This window comes from Pecten maximus, chromosome 7, assembly GCF_902652985.1.
Source record: "Pecten maximus chromosome 7, xPecMax1.1, whole genome shotgun sequence".
Lineage (NCBI taxonomy): Eukaryota > Metazoa > Mollusca > Bivalvia > Pectinida > Pectinidae > Pecten > Pecten maximus.
The window spans coordinates 10,111,114-10,126,570 of record NC_047021.1 but is presented as its reverse complement, the minus strand read 5'-3'; the positions used below and the strand labels follow the sequence as shown (position 1 = coordinate 10,126,570).

The window sequence follows — 15,457 nt, the reverse complement described above, 5'->3', positions numbered from 1 at the left end:
TTAGCAAATGATACAAGCGTCTTACAGAAGCGGTGCTGATTGGAATTAAGCTGGGGATTTTTGTAAACAAAAGTATTTTTCACAGCTAGAACTCTAAAGGTGAAATAAGAGAGAAAGGCAAGTATTCCGACAAAACCTATCATAATACCTTCATTACATGTATTTGGTCGTCGGTTTAATATGTACTCAGTCGAAACAAAATCGAAAATAGAAGAAGTAGGTTCATCATGAGTCACAACGGGACAGCTGGAAATTCATATTCAGTTTATATTCAGAAAGCAGAATAGGTATGTCTTTTTTCATGTTGTTTGGTTTCTTCATTGTCCCAAACTAGTTTAGGAAATATTCAATAAATGATTTACTCAGTGACTTCGAATTTGAAATTATTTTATCATTCAGCTTGATTTTTCTTACTAGAACAAATGTGTAAAAATGTGTTTTTAATTCAAAGAAAAGTTCTACACCAGGAATTGTCAAGATACATATATCAAGTGTAAAAAGTATGTGTAAATAAGTGCATATTATTTCAAGTGTACAAAATGTGCATTACCATATACATGTATATCTATTTAGTGAAGAAACAACCAATCCGAAGGCACTAACCTCCTATTTGACAAACCTCATTCTGTAATGACATGGGGATATCACACAAGCCTTTTAAGGCTTACATCAATGTCATACTGTGATTACTGAATTCAAAGAAAGGAATTGAATGTAATCATTATTCTTCTTCTTGGGTGCATATATATATATATATTTGGAAAGTATATATATAGTATTAAACCTTTTATTTATTTTTATTTTTTTCTTGATAAAATAGAAAATAACATGTACAATTAAAAAAGAAGAATATATAGTCGATTATTAATTATGGAGGCTGGCTAGCATTTTACTAGTTTGACTTTGAAAAAAGAAAGAGTGTTGCAATTGAGTTCGAAACCATAGTCCAGCTGGGAATCTTATGACATACTATATAGCTACAAAGCACTGGAGATTGACTTTTTCATTATTATACTGGCAGTTTCTATATTGATCATTTTAAATTCTTATTGATAGAACAATTAACAAACTCACTATATAGTATCAGAGACGTGTATGTTAAAGTTGATTGTGTTGTGTTCGATCCCTAGTCTTGTGCTATACATATGCATGTACATGTCACATGGTGCATTAATTGTAATGTGGAATTTACCTTATTTATAGTTAAGTCATTTATCTTACCTGTGTAGTCCAGTGGTCGTCTTGTGCAAGTCCATATAAGGTGTTGTATGTCTCTTAAATGTAAATTAGGGTGTGAAAGTGTGAGAAAGCATGGAAAAATGAATGAAATTTAACAAAAACCTTTTGCAATATTAAAAAACATCACAGTAATATAAGCTGTGAGTCATACAGAGCATTAAAGGACACATCCTCTGGGGTCCTAGTTGCATTAGCTCTCTGAGTACATGACTTAACTTATTAAGTCATGAAATAGAATTTATCTCATGATGACTTATCTTTACTATTGTATGTAATAAAACAAATATTCCATGGCTAATTACTTAGCCCGAGTTTCCTCTGGCCCTGACACATCTCTGGTGTAGGGGCCCTACACCAGAGATGGTGTCAGGGCCAGAGGAAACTCGGGCTATGGCTTACTGTGCTCTAGTCCAGAATATTTGTATGATATGTAACATTTGACAGGCATATTCCTTCCTTGTTGTTGGTGGTTTAGACAGGGTTCAAAGTTGATATTTTTTCCAGGTGGCCTATTTGGCTACCAAGTCATAATATTTAGGCACCGATTGGGAAAGTTAGTGGCCTGGCCTAGTTGTTAAAAAAAAATGTTTTAATTCTTTTAATCAGTATAACATCTCTGTAACATTTTTTTATTGTGAAAGTCATTTTAGCATTGACTGCAACCTTTGAAAGATTAACCAAAGTCCAAATTTACAAAAATATTTTAGTGGCCATGCAGACGTCTTATAGGTCAATAACTGGTCGCCAATGAATTTAAGGCACTGTGGCAACTATCAAATAGGCGCCACTTAGAATAGAGCCCTGTTAGATATCTAGTTATCAGTTGGTCTATGATTAATGTTACTTGTCGTATGTGAGTCGGTGGATATTAGTTGTTGTGGTAGTTAATATTTCTGACTGAGTTTGGTTGGTATTGTTATCCCTTGGCCAATATATGGCTTACAGTTCTGGTTGTATATCATGGGAGTTGGTGGGGACAATGTAGCTAAATAGGTTTGATAGTGTGTACAGTCCTGACCAAAAGGTATTATCTACTCTATATTAAAGAGGAGTGGGGAAGAGGGTGGTAAACTTATAAATAGTTCTTTACTATATTTTATATGTAGTAGCTCTTGTTGTATTTGGTAATGTGGTGAAGTAGCTAGTTAACCAGCAATTTCTTGTTTTTCTGTAGGCTTATAATAATATGATTACAAACATCAGTATAATAGTATGTGATTTGTCCTGCTTTGAGGTATCAGAAGTGAATTATTTTATTCAGAAGAAGTATTATCTTTTATGTGGATTTTTTAAAATTGTTAATGTGTTAACGTTATAATTAGGAAATGGTTATTAGAAATATATCTGAAAATGATAAATAAAAACCTTGGCTTATTTATGATTTTTTTTTTTTCCAGATTGTGGGAAAGTTGATCTCCAAGGATCTCTGATAACCTCCTTGTAATCCTGTAAACCTGCCGTGCTGCCAGTTAAGCTGTGGTGTCACATTGCCATATATAGATCACTTGCAGTATGGCTTTCTTGAGTTACACCAAAGTTTTTCTCACAATAGCCATCTTCTTCAATGCAGCTGTTGTTCATTCCTTTGATACAGGTAAAGTATAGCAACTCTCAGAGACTATGATAAGTTTATATACCTGGGTACTACAGTATGTTGGACATATAAGGTTATATTATTGGTTATACTAAGGTAAGACAGGTGTACCAGGGCATCCAGTGGACCCTTGAGAGTATGTTTTTGACTCCCCAAATTGAGATCTGACTCTTGGGTTTGAAGGGACATGTCTATTTGACATATGTTTTGACCCTTCAGATTGCTCAGAAATAGTGATTTGACTTCTGAAATTGCTAAAAGTCAAGGGTCAACTGGATGCCCTGTGTACATTATGTTATTGTAAGTATTTTTAAGAGTTACATGTGTAAATATCACTGATATTGTTTGGATATATTTTGATCAAATTGCTGAGTGATGCTGAATTAAGTAGTACTGTAATGTGTGTTTCCTTTTATGCGTCAAATTTTTCAGGTTTTTTATGTTTTGACTTGTAAAGAATAGAAGTATTACAATTTACTTCAAATAAATCACAAGTATTCAGGAAGTGACTGGCAGCAGCTGAAGTTGCTCCAACCATTGGTGACTCATCAAAATAATGAATTTTGGGGAAAGTTGTTAATTTTACTGAATAAGTTTTAATCGTACTGAACTATTATTAATTTGCAGAACTTGTATTTATTTTGCAGAACTTGTACTAATTATGTAGAACTTGTACTATTTTTGCAAACAGATATTGAATTTTGATATGTTTGGTAAAATGAAGACATGTTTTCTAAACTTAATATATGTTAAGAAAAAAAAAATCGGTATGAAGTTATGTTCGCTAAAATCAACAGTTTTACCATTATTTGGGGCCCGAGGACTAGCAGTACTTATAATATTACATCATACTACAATGATATGTTTTGGTACAAAAACATACCCCCGGTATGCAAGAGGATCAATGGGATTTGGTCTAGATCTGTATATCATTGGTTTGAAGATAATCGGGTATTTTTTATAAAACCTCTAGATCTACATGTTTCGCGGTGCATTAATACTTTTGGTTTTAATTTTGATAACACACTTACCAAGGTACCTTAATTATAATATTATTACATTTATAATGTTCTGTTAATTCAAAGTTGAAACTTATAGAGGTATTTCATTTGTACTTAACATTGTTCGTCTGGAAAAAAATGAGGATGGCTATGACTGAAATTACAACTCACACAGGTTGGTTTTTTTACATATTATGTTTTTTTGTTGATATATAATCACACTACACTGGTAGATTGTACAATATATGCTGTACATCCTCTACTAGATATGTCTGTTTCACAGTGCCCATCACTGGGTCCAGGGTCTGCAAGATGTACAATAGAGGTCGATCATTAAGAGACACTTTGATTTTCACGTGGAAAGGATTGAAATTAAATGCAGGTTGTAGACTCGATTTCAGAGAATCAGAACACAATCAAATCTGTGTGGATATTGATGCCAAGCTTTCCTGTAGTTCTGCACCGTTGTCAGTCATTCAGAACACTCGCCTTGAGAGTGTTATGCATGTAAGTATCCATATCTACCATGTGAAAATATTTTGAAACTTTTGCTTCCTTTTGATTTTTCCCATCCCATTCAAGTCTGGTTAATACGCATATAAAACAATACAGCGATTCAGAAATTGTCAAAAAAAATAGACATTGATATATATTACTTAACCTTGTATATAAAGAAATGAAATTGAAACTATACAGAGAGAAGGTTTAAATTTGAAGGCATACAGGTATCTGACAGTGTTTTATTTTTTAGGTCATCTGACCTGAAGGGTCGGAATGACCTACAGTTATCATGCTCTGTCCGTTGCGTTGGACGTGTGTTCAACTTTTGCTTTCAAAATGCTATTCCTCCTTAACCCCAAAGTGGATTGCTACCAAATTTGGTGTGAAACATGGAGAGGGCGATCATGTTTTATATAAATGAGGCTGGTGTGACCCCTGGGGACAGAGGGGCGGGGCCAAAAGAAGGAAACTTTGCTGAGATTTTGCTTTAAAACCCTACTCCTTCTTAATTCAGTGGATTGCATTCAAATTTGGTGTTAAATATCCTTTAGGGAAGGCAATCATATTTTATATAATTGAGGCTGGTGTGACGCCCAGGATCAGAGGGGATGGGGCCACAAAGAAGGGAACTAAATGAATCTTTGCTTTAAAACCCTACTTCTTAACTTCTTGGATGGATTAGATCCTTTGGTGTGAAACATGATTGGGAGGCCAATCATATTTGATATAAATGAGGCTGGTGCCAGGGGGGGGGGGGGGGGGGGGGGGCTCAAAAAGGTGATCTTTTCTGAAATTTTGCTTTCTATATACTGTATAATGGTTCAATTGTCAGATAAATGTTCAGGGCCATGGCCTTCTTGTTTCAATTTAATTTTTGTATTAAACGTATAAACTTCATTTCTGGAATTAGGATCGTCACCTAACAATAATCCTGGTCAAGCCTCAGATCAACTAACTTACTGCTGATGTTATCAAACTTACAGGATGTACTATACTACTTACATATTTTCTATATATGTCATATGATAAAATGTTAATATATATTTTATTTTGTTTGAAGTACTACGACTGTAAGACGAGGCCTCAGCTATGGTGTTCTAAATATAGACTCACTGTCATCTTCAAACCATCACTGTATTCTAATTACAAGAATGATGTCACTGTGAAATTCTACCCTGCTGATGAAAATGGAAAAGAGTATCAAGTTGAACCATTTTACCCAGATTTTAACAGTAGGAAAACATTTGTCAGCTGTATTTAATGCATGTCAGACATTGTAATTAAGCTTTTAGATACCACAGTTTATCTTTGTAATTATATTAGGCCATCTCGTTCAGTCAACCATAAAAGTGTACCTTCTTTAGTTAACTCACCTGTTTCAGGTAACCCTAGAAATGAATTTTTGTAATTAGTTTTTCTGATTCAGTTTATCAGTTTAAACAAATATGACAATATAAGAAGAAATGTATTTTCATTTGAAAAAATCACAATGAGCTTCATAATTTCTGCATGAGATTGAATAATTTTAATACTATTCTGATTTTCTTATATCATCATCATCATCATTATCAGTAATTCTTGTGAATATTTTAAACATATCCTATGATTTTTAAACATGTATCCGCATTTAACTGTCGTGCTGAGGTATTTAAAGTTGATATAAATGACAGAGCTTCACAAACAAATATCATATTGCACTAGTTAGTACATTGTTTATTATCTTATATCAGTTACAAGTATGTACTGTAATCTTATCAATATCTTATGACATTTTTTATATGATTATTAAAAGGTACATAATGTCAGATTCAAAAAATCTTCAACTATCGTAAGTCAAAGTAGTTGTATCTATAAAGTGAATTTATCATATGAAATGTGTCTTTATTAATTATAAGTCTCCTTAAAGGGGCATTTTTAAAGTAAATTTATCACATGAAATATGTATTTATTAATGATCAGTCTCCTTGTGGAGGCGTGGAGGTAAAGGGGTTGGGGTGGGAAAGGGGCGGGGATATAACAGGATTAAATATTACATATATGTAGCACCGAAGTTTTTCAGTGCTCTATAGCACCTCTATTCCTTGAGGGATTTTGATCAAATTTTAAGTAATTAAAAAGGATCATAGTATCTTGTATAAGTTTGAGTTTCTGGGTTATTGGGTCAAGGTCACCATTGCTGTTTTTAGACAAGTCACTGTCAGTGCTCTAGCTTCTTCATTCTTTAAGGTATTTTTTATCAAACTTCACACTGAAACAATTAGTAAGAGTCATAATATCTTTGGTGAGTTTGTGTTGTAGGGTTGTTGGGTCAAGGTTGTGAAGGTCAAGGTCAAGGTCATCATTACATTGTTTAGAAATTTATCAGCACTCTAGCTTCTTTATTCCTTGAGGGATTTAGATCAAACTTCACAAGGGGGCAGTATTTGACGTGTATTGATTTACATATTCATCATCAGTATGTTTGTTTCTCTAGTGTGTAAAGAAATATATCAGGTGATGATTATATTTTGATTAACAATAATAATGCTATACAATTTATTTTAAAAAGTAAATGAAGATGTGTCCAACCAATCCCATTCATTTTAAGCATGTTTGTTACAGCCTTAATATAGATATATTAATTTGATATTGTTATAGATGTACATTAAACATTTTTATTAAAATTTTATTTCTTGTGCAGAGCATTTCTTGTTTTTATTTTGAGCCTTACTGTTGGTTTTGTCTCAGTAATGTTTCTTTTACTTTTTTTCCACCTTATCTACCTTGTTGTGTTGACAGCTTACTGAAACTTATATCATGTGATGTGTACTGAATACCACTGATGTTAATGGTACAGTAAGTTTATATAACATGTAAGTGACACATATTGCCTAATCTTACCTTACAACTAAATAGGTTGATCTCAGAATGTTCTGATGACATAACTATATTTCTCAAACTAGAACAAAAACTTTAAATATACCTCGGTATATTTCGACCATCTTCAGCTGAGTGAGTGATCTTAACTCACTGACTGTCACTAGACCTCAGGTGCTCATGTGGTCTAGTGAGAGTCAGTCACTCAGCTAAAGAAGGCCAAGTGATTTGGTCAATATATACCGAGGTATATATAAAGCTTTTGTTCTAGTCTGAGAAATATACAAGTTCAATTGTTTATTAAGGTGTCAAACACCTTACAACATATAAAATACACCATGAAATATTTCTCTCAAAGTAAGCTATGTCCTGTCATTTATGACTTATTTAGACACTATAAAACAAAATAAAGTATAAGATATTGCATGATAAAAGTTAATATACATAGAAAAACCTTACCTTATTTTTGTCCACTTCACATGAATGCTGTTCAGTCAATTAAAGCCACATGGTGACATCATTGAAGCCATTTTAGGTCACTGGCCTTGTTCTGTATGTTTACTGTCCGTCCTGACAATATACAGCCTGTAAACAACTCCTATTTTATTTACAGCTGATACTGGACAAAACCTGGACGTACTGGTACAATGTACATGGTTCCCACAGATATGAAAAGTCCTTTTATTTCAGCATTTGTCTGGAAAAGTCTTTGATGACCCTAAGTCTGTATAAACAATGTGGTACATGTCAAAAAATGGTGTGATCTACCTTACAAAACTCGTGTCCATACCAAAAGTTTTGCATTTTATATATCTGCCAGTGTTGTAGATCGTGTTTGGTGACAATGTAGTTTCAGTTGGTTCTGATATTGTACCATTAAAATCGCTGTCAGTATGATAGTGTTGTTGTTATTGTTGGCTTTATTTTGGCTATAGGTTGTCTATATTGTAGTTTATAACCAATCGGTAAGTGCCATCATATTGATTCTGTGGTTTACATTTTCAGATGATGATGATGATGATGACCACATCTTCATTGATCAATCGGACACTATTCATGACACAGCCATATCCATCACCGTTATTGGAATAATCATTGCTCTTATTATTGGCGGAGTCATCGTAATCACACTCATCATTTGTTGCTGCTGCTGTAAAGGTCGTAGAACCCAAGGTCATGTATATCGACCGACAGCAGTGACCACGACCACCACTGTGGTCACTCAACAACGAAATCAGCCTCCTCAGTATCCGGCTCAGACCACTGCAGGTTACCATGGATACCAGGCCACCACTCCAGCACCACCTGCTGCACAGATGGCACCTCCTCATCAAGGGACATCACCAGGCTATCCCTCACAGAACATGGCCCCTGGGTATCCTCCTCAGACCCAAAACTCTAAGCCTGAACCATCAGGTAAATAGTAGACTCTGAAATACCTGTGTAAAGTTATGCTCAAGGCTTGTTGATAACTCTGTCAAAGATTAAAATAAGTATGGAAAACATTTCACAAAAAAAGAAAAAAACAAAAACAAAACAGCAAAGAGAAAAGAAAACATGATAAAAAAATGTTATAATCAATAGTGGTATTTGAGATAGCTAAAGTATTGTATCTCTGGGGGGTTGTACATTGTATCTAGGTACTTGCTTACAGATATGTCCTGGTTTTTTTCAGCACCACCTGCTCCATCTGCCCCATACATGCAGGACATGCCCTATTACCCTCCACCCCAGGACCAGGCCTACCCTCCACCCCCAAGCCAGACCTACCCTCCTCAGCCATACGGAGGAATGGTACAACCGCCCCCATACTCGGAGAAGTGATCTTCAGATCCAGCAACTGTAAGGTTTTAAGAAGAATAGCTGTCATATATATTATGATAGCCTGATTTTTTTTAGGAAATTTTGAACTTGTCTTTTTTCTGAAAGTTTGTTGAAGATTGATTAATTCTTGCAAATGTAATTTTTCTTTAAAAACCACGTAAATAATCAAAAGTCATATCTATACATAAATAGTTTATTCTGGTCATTGACTGGTTTATAAATATCCCTTTTGTTGTGTCTTTTTGACTTTTTTTTATGTCATGAAATAAAAAAAGCAAGTTTCAAATATATTTTTAGAAATTGGGGTCATTAAAATGTATCTGTGATTAATCTGTGTTAGGAACTGAATACAAATACCAGAGATGTCGGAACAAAATGATGATATTTTATCCTATAAATCAATGTTTCTTAAATTATTTTAAATCAGATGTAATTGTGTAGGTGTTTGTTAATTGTACATATACTGTGAAATAATACATTTGTCATGTAATCAAAATCATGAGTGACATCGAATTGTTCTGTACAAATTATGCATGCCATTTGACACAGCTTAGCTGTCATTTTTAGCTCACCTGGCCCGAAGGGCTTATGACCTTATGCAAGGGTGCGGCATCCGTCATCTGTCAACAATTGCTTTGAATTGCTACTTGTCATAAAATACTGAATGGATTTTAACCAAATTTGGTCAAAAATATTCTTGAGGGAAGGGAAACAGATTTTGCTTTAATGACAATTTTGACCCCTAAGGTACTAGAGCTGGAGGGGCGGGGCCCAATAGGGGAGATAGAGGTTATGTCTTTAAATAGCTACTATAGTCATAAAGTTTGGTCTGAAATATACTTAGGGAAAGGGGAACAGATTTTGCATAAATGATAACTCTAACCCCCTGGGGCCAGAGGGGCTTGGCCCAATAGGGGAAATTCAAGTAAATCCTTTAAATCCCTACTAGTCCTAAATGACTAAATGGATTTTGATGAAATTTAGTCTGAAACATTATTGGGCAAAGGAGATCTAATGTTGTATAAATGGAGGGTATGAGTCCCTTAGGGCTGGAGAAAGGGGCCTAATAGGAGAAATGTTGCAAAATAGAAAGAAAAAACAACAATTTTAAACCATATTTGGAAGATGCAGCAAAAAGGGTAGAAAAATAATTGTAATGTAGCTCAAAATGTTTTTCCAGGTGAGCGATGCAGGCCCTCTTGGTCTTTTGTTTCATTTTTGTCTAATAATATCAAAGGATTTGTAAACAATTACTCTAGTGGCATTATATACGTATACATTGGCTACAGTTTCTTGCTGCTGAAGTGTTGTAATGTTATTCAAGACAGAAATCAATGGTTAAAAGCCTTTTGATAAAAATCATATTTCCATGCTTATTTTTGGATCAACATTTCAGTGATATTTTATTCAATAATGAATTTGTTTAAATAACATTTAAAAAAACCCACAAATTTTGTGCTAAAACTTGTAAATAAATATCGAAAAATAGATTTTTATGTAACTGCATGTTGTTGTTGTCAACACAAGGCTGTTTGAGTGAAGCTCTATATATTGTGATATGGTGATACATAACAGTAATTGTGTAAATTTTTGTATTAAAATCATTATGGTAATTGGCAATAAGTCACTCTAATATTGTATGGGATGACATTTATACACCAAACTGAGTAATCGTGAAACAAACATTGAAAATAACATTGATCAATTATTTCTGTAGATTTAGTGAAATACAATGTATATAATACTGAGAATCAGTATCAACACAATTTTATTTTGGGAATTTTTTTTGAAAAATGTGCAGCTGAACTTTTAACTTTAAATATCTCTTCACTAAGTCAGGTTCAAAGTTACAGTACGTAATTGTTTTAGATATTTTAAAAGGAAGACATAGAAGTCTGACTTCATAGTTATATTAAGTACATGTTTATATATTTTAGAAGGTTTTTTTTTAAAAGGCACTTATTGAATGCCCTCAGTATTCGTTGAACATCACAAATATGCCAAAAACCAATACAGTGTACATTTCTATAAATGTAAGATTGTTTTATGCTGAAAATGAAAATGTGTACATAGAGTCATAATTGATGATAATTTAAACTGTGTTGATAGAGGGAGTACAGCATTGTACATTGCTGTTCAGTGTTGAAATATATGTCTAAATTTGTTCTCATTATTGCTGCTATGTATAGATCGAAGGAGTACTGTACATTGCATTACACCATATGATATTAAATTAGTGTACACTGTAGAGTTTAATCTCATGTTTATACCATCCTCGGTACTCCAGGGGTTACAATTACATAGGGATGTTTATATGTGTAATTATCACACACACGTTTATATGTGTAATTATCACACATGTTTATGTGTAGGTATCACACACATATATATGTGTAATTATCACACACATGTTTATATGTGTAGGTAGCACACACATGTTTATATGCGTAATTATCACACATGTTTATATGTGTAGGTATCACACATGTTTATGTGTAGGTAGCACACACATGTTTATATGTGTAATTATCACACACATGTTTATATGTGTAGGTATCACACACACATATATATGTGTAATTATCACACACATGTTTATATGTGTAGGTAGCACACACATGTTTATATGCGTAATTATCACACATGTTTATATGTGTAGGTATCACACATGTTTATGTGTAGGTATCACACACACGTTTATATGTGTAATTATCACACACATGTTTATGTGTAGGTAGCACACACATGTTTATATGTGTAAGTAGCACACACATGTTTATATGTGTAGGTAGCACACACATGTTTATATGTGTAATTATCACACACATGTTTATATGTGTAGGTGTAGCACATGTCATATATAGAGTATTATGGGCTACTCAGATGATCCACGTAGCGAGTCTATCATAATATATTATATAAGGGATCTTATATCATATGACATATCCCGATTTTGGTGACACATATTTATACCATAATAGCATCATATATTTCTTACACTTGTCAGCTGAAGGCCCTTGCAGTGGATATTTCATTTTCTTTATAATATAATAGCTTATTGTACATATACTGCTGGGAAGTAAAATGTGAAGTGAAAGTCATTTTCACAGGGCTATATATATTGGTTTGATGATTGTAAGTGTGAATTAGTCTGATATTGTTATTCATATAGTGTTCAACACTTCCTTAATTATTTCAAGACTAGCTAGCATGGAAAGTCCTTGTAGAATGATTTGGAGTTAAAACATATTCTACATTTAACAAAAAACAATTCAGCTGCTCTGATTGAGGCCCTGAAGGCTGAACTACCTATAATTAGGAACTATTTTATCATTCCTGTTTTTCGTTTAGTTCAAGTTGAGATGGTGGCATGTCTGCAGACATTGACCAGTATTATTTTGTCTGACCAGATTGGTATTATCATTTTCTACACAAAATATGTTTATTGCTCCATTCATATGTGGCAGTGTTAAAATACTCTGTGTATATGCTTAAAGAGGGTCCTGAATTTTAGTCCCAAATTGAGATCTCTAGATTATAACTTTTTGTATGCATAATATTGTTTTTTTATTGTTTTTATCAGAAGCACAAAATATACCCAGTATTATCCCCACTAGTACTGTACTTTATGTAGCTGTATGTCAGTTTTCAATGATCTGTTGTGTTGATAGTTGAATACGGAAGTACATGACATCTTTATTGTACATCTACATCCATCGTATACAATGTGTAAAGTGTTGATCACTTAATTTTCTGGAAATGTTTCCTTTGATAACACATCAAATTTATCTGAACATAGATAGGTTTTAATGTCACATGACTGAACAGGAAAACGTGTTCCGTGTTATCTTTCTGGTTGATATAATTGTTACATTGTGTCTCAAGTCCTCCGTACAACACTTGTTCTCCACTCTCTTTCTGTAGCCATTTCCTGGAGCCACACTGGGTATCATCACAGGGGCTCATTTTCAGGATTTTGAGTATTATATGACATCCTTTATTTTTATGTACACATTGTAAAATTTTATCAAAATGAGGGGTACCAAAATATAACACTGTTTATTATACACTGATACCCACATTTTTTATAAGGTTTTACAATTTGTATAAATACTGGATTTTTAGTGGTTTGATTGTTAATTGATGTCATTTGCTCAAAATCAGGAAACCAAGCCCCTGTGGATGTGACGCTGTTCTTATTGATAAACAACACAAGAAAAATAATGATGGCATTGCATAGAAAATCTGGATAGTTGTTTGTCAGAACATGTATTTTATATATGTTTTGTGATTACGTCACAGAATGACGATAACATAATGAGAGTACACCACCACAATTATCTGTTATAATGTATAAGTACTGTTTTAGTGTCCTGTAAAAAGACAGATTTTATTAAGTTGTTACCCTGGCCATATACCATGATAAATACAGTAGTTCTGTTACCCTGAGTGTGTTACAGGATAAATATGGTAGTACTGTTACCCTGGGCATGTTACAGGATAGATATGGTAGTACTGTTACCCTGGGCATATTACAGGATAGATATGGTAGTACTGTTACCCTGGGCATATTACAGGATAGATATGGTAGTACTGTTACCCTGGGCGTATTACAGGATAGATATGGTAGTACTGTTACCCTGGGCGTATTACAGGATAGATATGGTAGTACTGTTACCCTGGGCGCATTACAGGATAGATATGGTAGTACTGTTACCCTGGGCGTGTTACAGGATAGATATGGTAGTACTGTTACCCTGGGCATATTACAGGATAGATATGGTAGTACTGTTACCCTGGGCGCATTACAGGATAGATATGGTAGTACTGTTACCCTGGGCATATTACAGGACAGATATGGTAGTACTGTTACCCTGGGCGTATTACAGGATAGATATGGTAGTACTGTTACCCTGGGCGCGTTACAGGATAGATATGGTAGTACTGTTACCCTGGGCGCGTTACAGGATAGATATGGTAGTACTGTTACCCTAGGCGTATTACAGGATAGATATGGTAGAACTGTTACCCTGGGCGTATTACAGGATAAATATGGTAGTACTGTTACCCTGGGCGTATTACAGGATAGATATGGTAGTACTGTTACCCTGGGCGTATTACAGGATAGATATGGTAGTACTGTTACCCTGGGCGCATTACAGGATAGATATGGTAGTACTGTTACCCTGGGCGCATTACAGGATAGATATGGTAGTACTGAACCCTGGGCGCATTACAGGATAGATATGGTAGTACTGTTACCCTGGGCGTATTACAGGATAGATATGGTAGTACTGTTACCCTGGGCGTATTACAGGATAGATATGGTAGTACTGTTACCCTGGGCGCATTACAGGATAGATATGGTAGTACTGTTACCCTGGGCGCATTACAGGATAGATATGGTAGTACTGTTACCCTGGGCGCATTACAGGATAGATATGGTAGTACTGTTACCCTGGGCGCATTACAGGATAGATATGGTAGTACTGTTACCCTGGGCGCATTACAGGATAGATATGGTAGTACTGTTACCCTGGGCGTATTACAGGATAGATATGGTAATTCTGTTACCCTGGGCGCATTACAGGATAGATATGGTAGTACTGTTACCCTGGGCGCATTACAGGATAGATATGGTAGTACTGTTACCCTGGGCGCATTACAGGATAGATATGGTAGTACTGTTACCCTGGGCGCATTACAGGATAGATATGGTAGTACTGTTACCCTGGGCGCATTACAGGATAGATATGGTAGTACTGTTACCCTGGGCGTATTACAGGATAGATATGGTAGTACTGTTACCCTGGGCGTATTACAGGATAGATATGGTAGTACTGTCTCCTGAAATGATAGATAGGAGATGTTTGAGTACAGTATGATAGTAGTTTCCATAGCTATATTTGATATCATTGAGAGGAATGCTTATATTTTGTGAAAACATGGAGACCATCCTCTGATTTGGTTTGTGGAAATAATCCACCAGTCCTGATTTTCCATGAACTTAACATCCCCAACGAAACCTTTTAAAAATCAATGCATTGAATCTAGCTGTATCATATTTCAAGATAAGGAGTGTGATTCCAATTGCTATAGAATATATACTAACTGCAAAAAAATACAATATAAACTGCAAAAAAATACAATATATACTGCAAAAAAATACAACCTACAAAATGAATGTAGCTGTTCTGTCTTTCACAAAGTATGTACATTTATTTTACATATATTATATATATGTATTTATGTCTGAATTATTGATTAGTTTTAATTAGTTTAATACTATATAAAACAATATTGTTTGTGATTTAAAGTAATCATGATAAAGAATGTGTACCAATGTAGTTGCATGTACACTATATTACACTATATGTAAGTATGTTTGTGGTTTGATGTGCAATATTTATAATGGTGTACTGTTATTTTATGTCCTGGTTTT

The 15,457-nt window shown here is 34.3% G+C and overlaps 1 protein-coding gene across 1 annotated transcript; it reads left to right on the top strand.

Moving 5' to 3' along the window:
- The first annotated feature begins 27 nt into the window (after positions 1-27).
- On the top strand, positions 28-15,085 carry LOC117331560 (protein shisa-5-like). Its single transcript, XM_033890337.1, has 4 exons — positions 28-117; positions 2,637-2,833; positions 8,197-8,607; positions 8,867-15,085. Exons 2-4 carry the CDS (start codon positions 2,752-2,754, stop codon positions 9,013-9,015), a joined length of 642 nt encoding a protein of 213 aa, XP_033746228.1. The 5' UTR covers positions 28-117; positions 2,637-2,751; the 3' UTR covers positions 9,016-15,085.
- Positions 15,086-15,457: the final 372 nt, after the last annotated feature.

Excerpts from the sequence above, each read along its gene's own strand:
- LOC117331560 (XM_033890337.1), top strand. The coding sequence starts at position 2,752 with ATGGCTTTCTTGAGTTACACCAAAGTTTTTCTCACAATAGCCATCTTC. Across the intron at positions 2,834-8,196 it reads TGTTCATTCCTTTGATACAG|ATGATGATGATGATGATGAC; the intron begins GTAAAGTATAGC and ends TTACATTTTCAG. Across the intron at positions 8,608-8,866 it reads CTCTAAGCCTGAACCATCAG|CACCACCTGCTCCATCTGCC; the intron begins GTAAATAGTAGA and ends GGTTTTTTTCAG.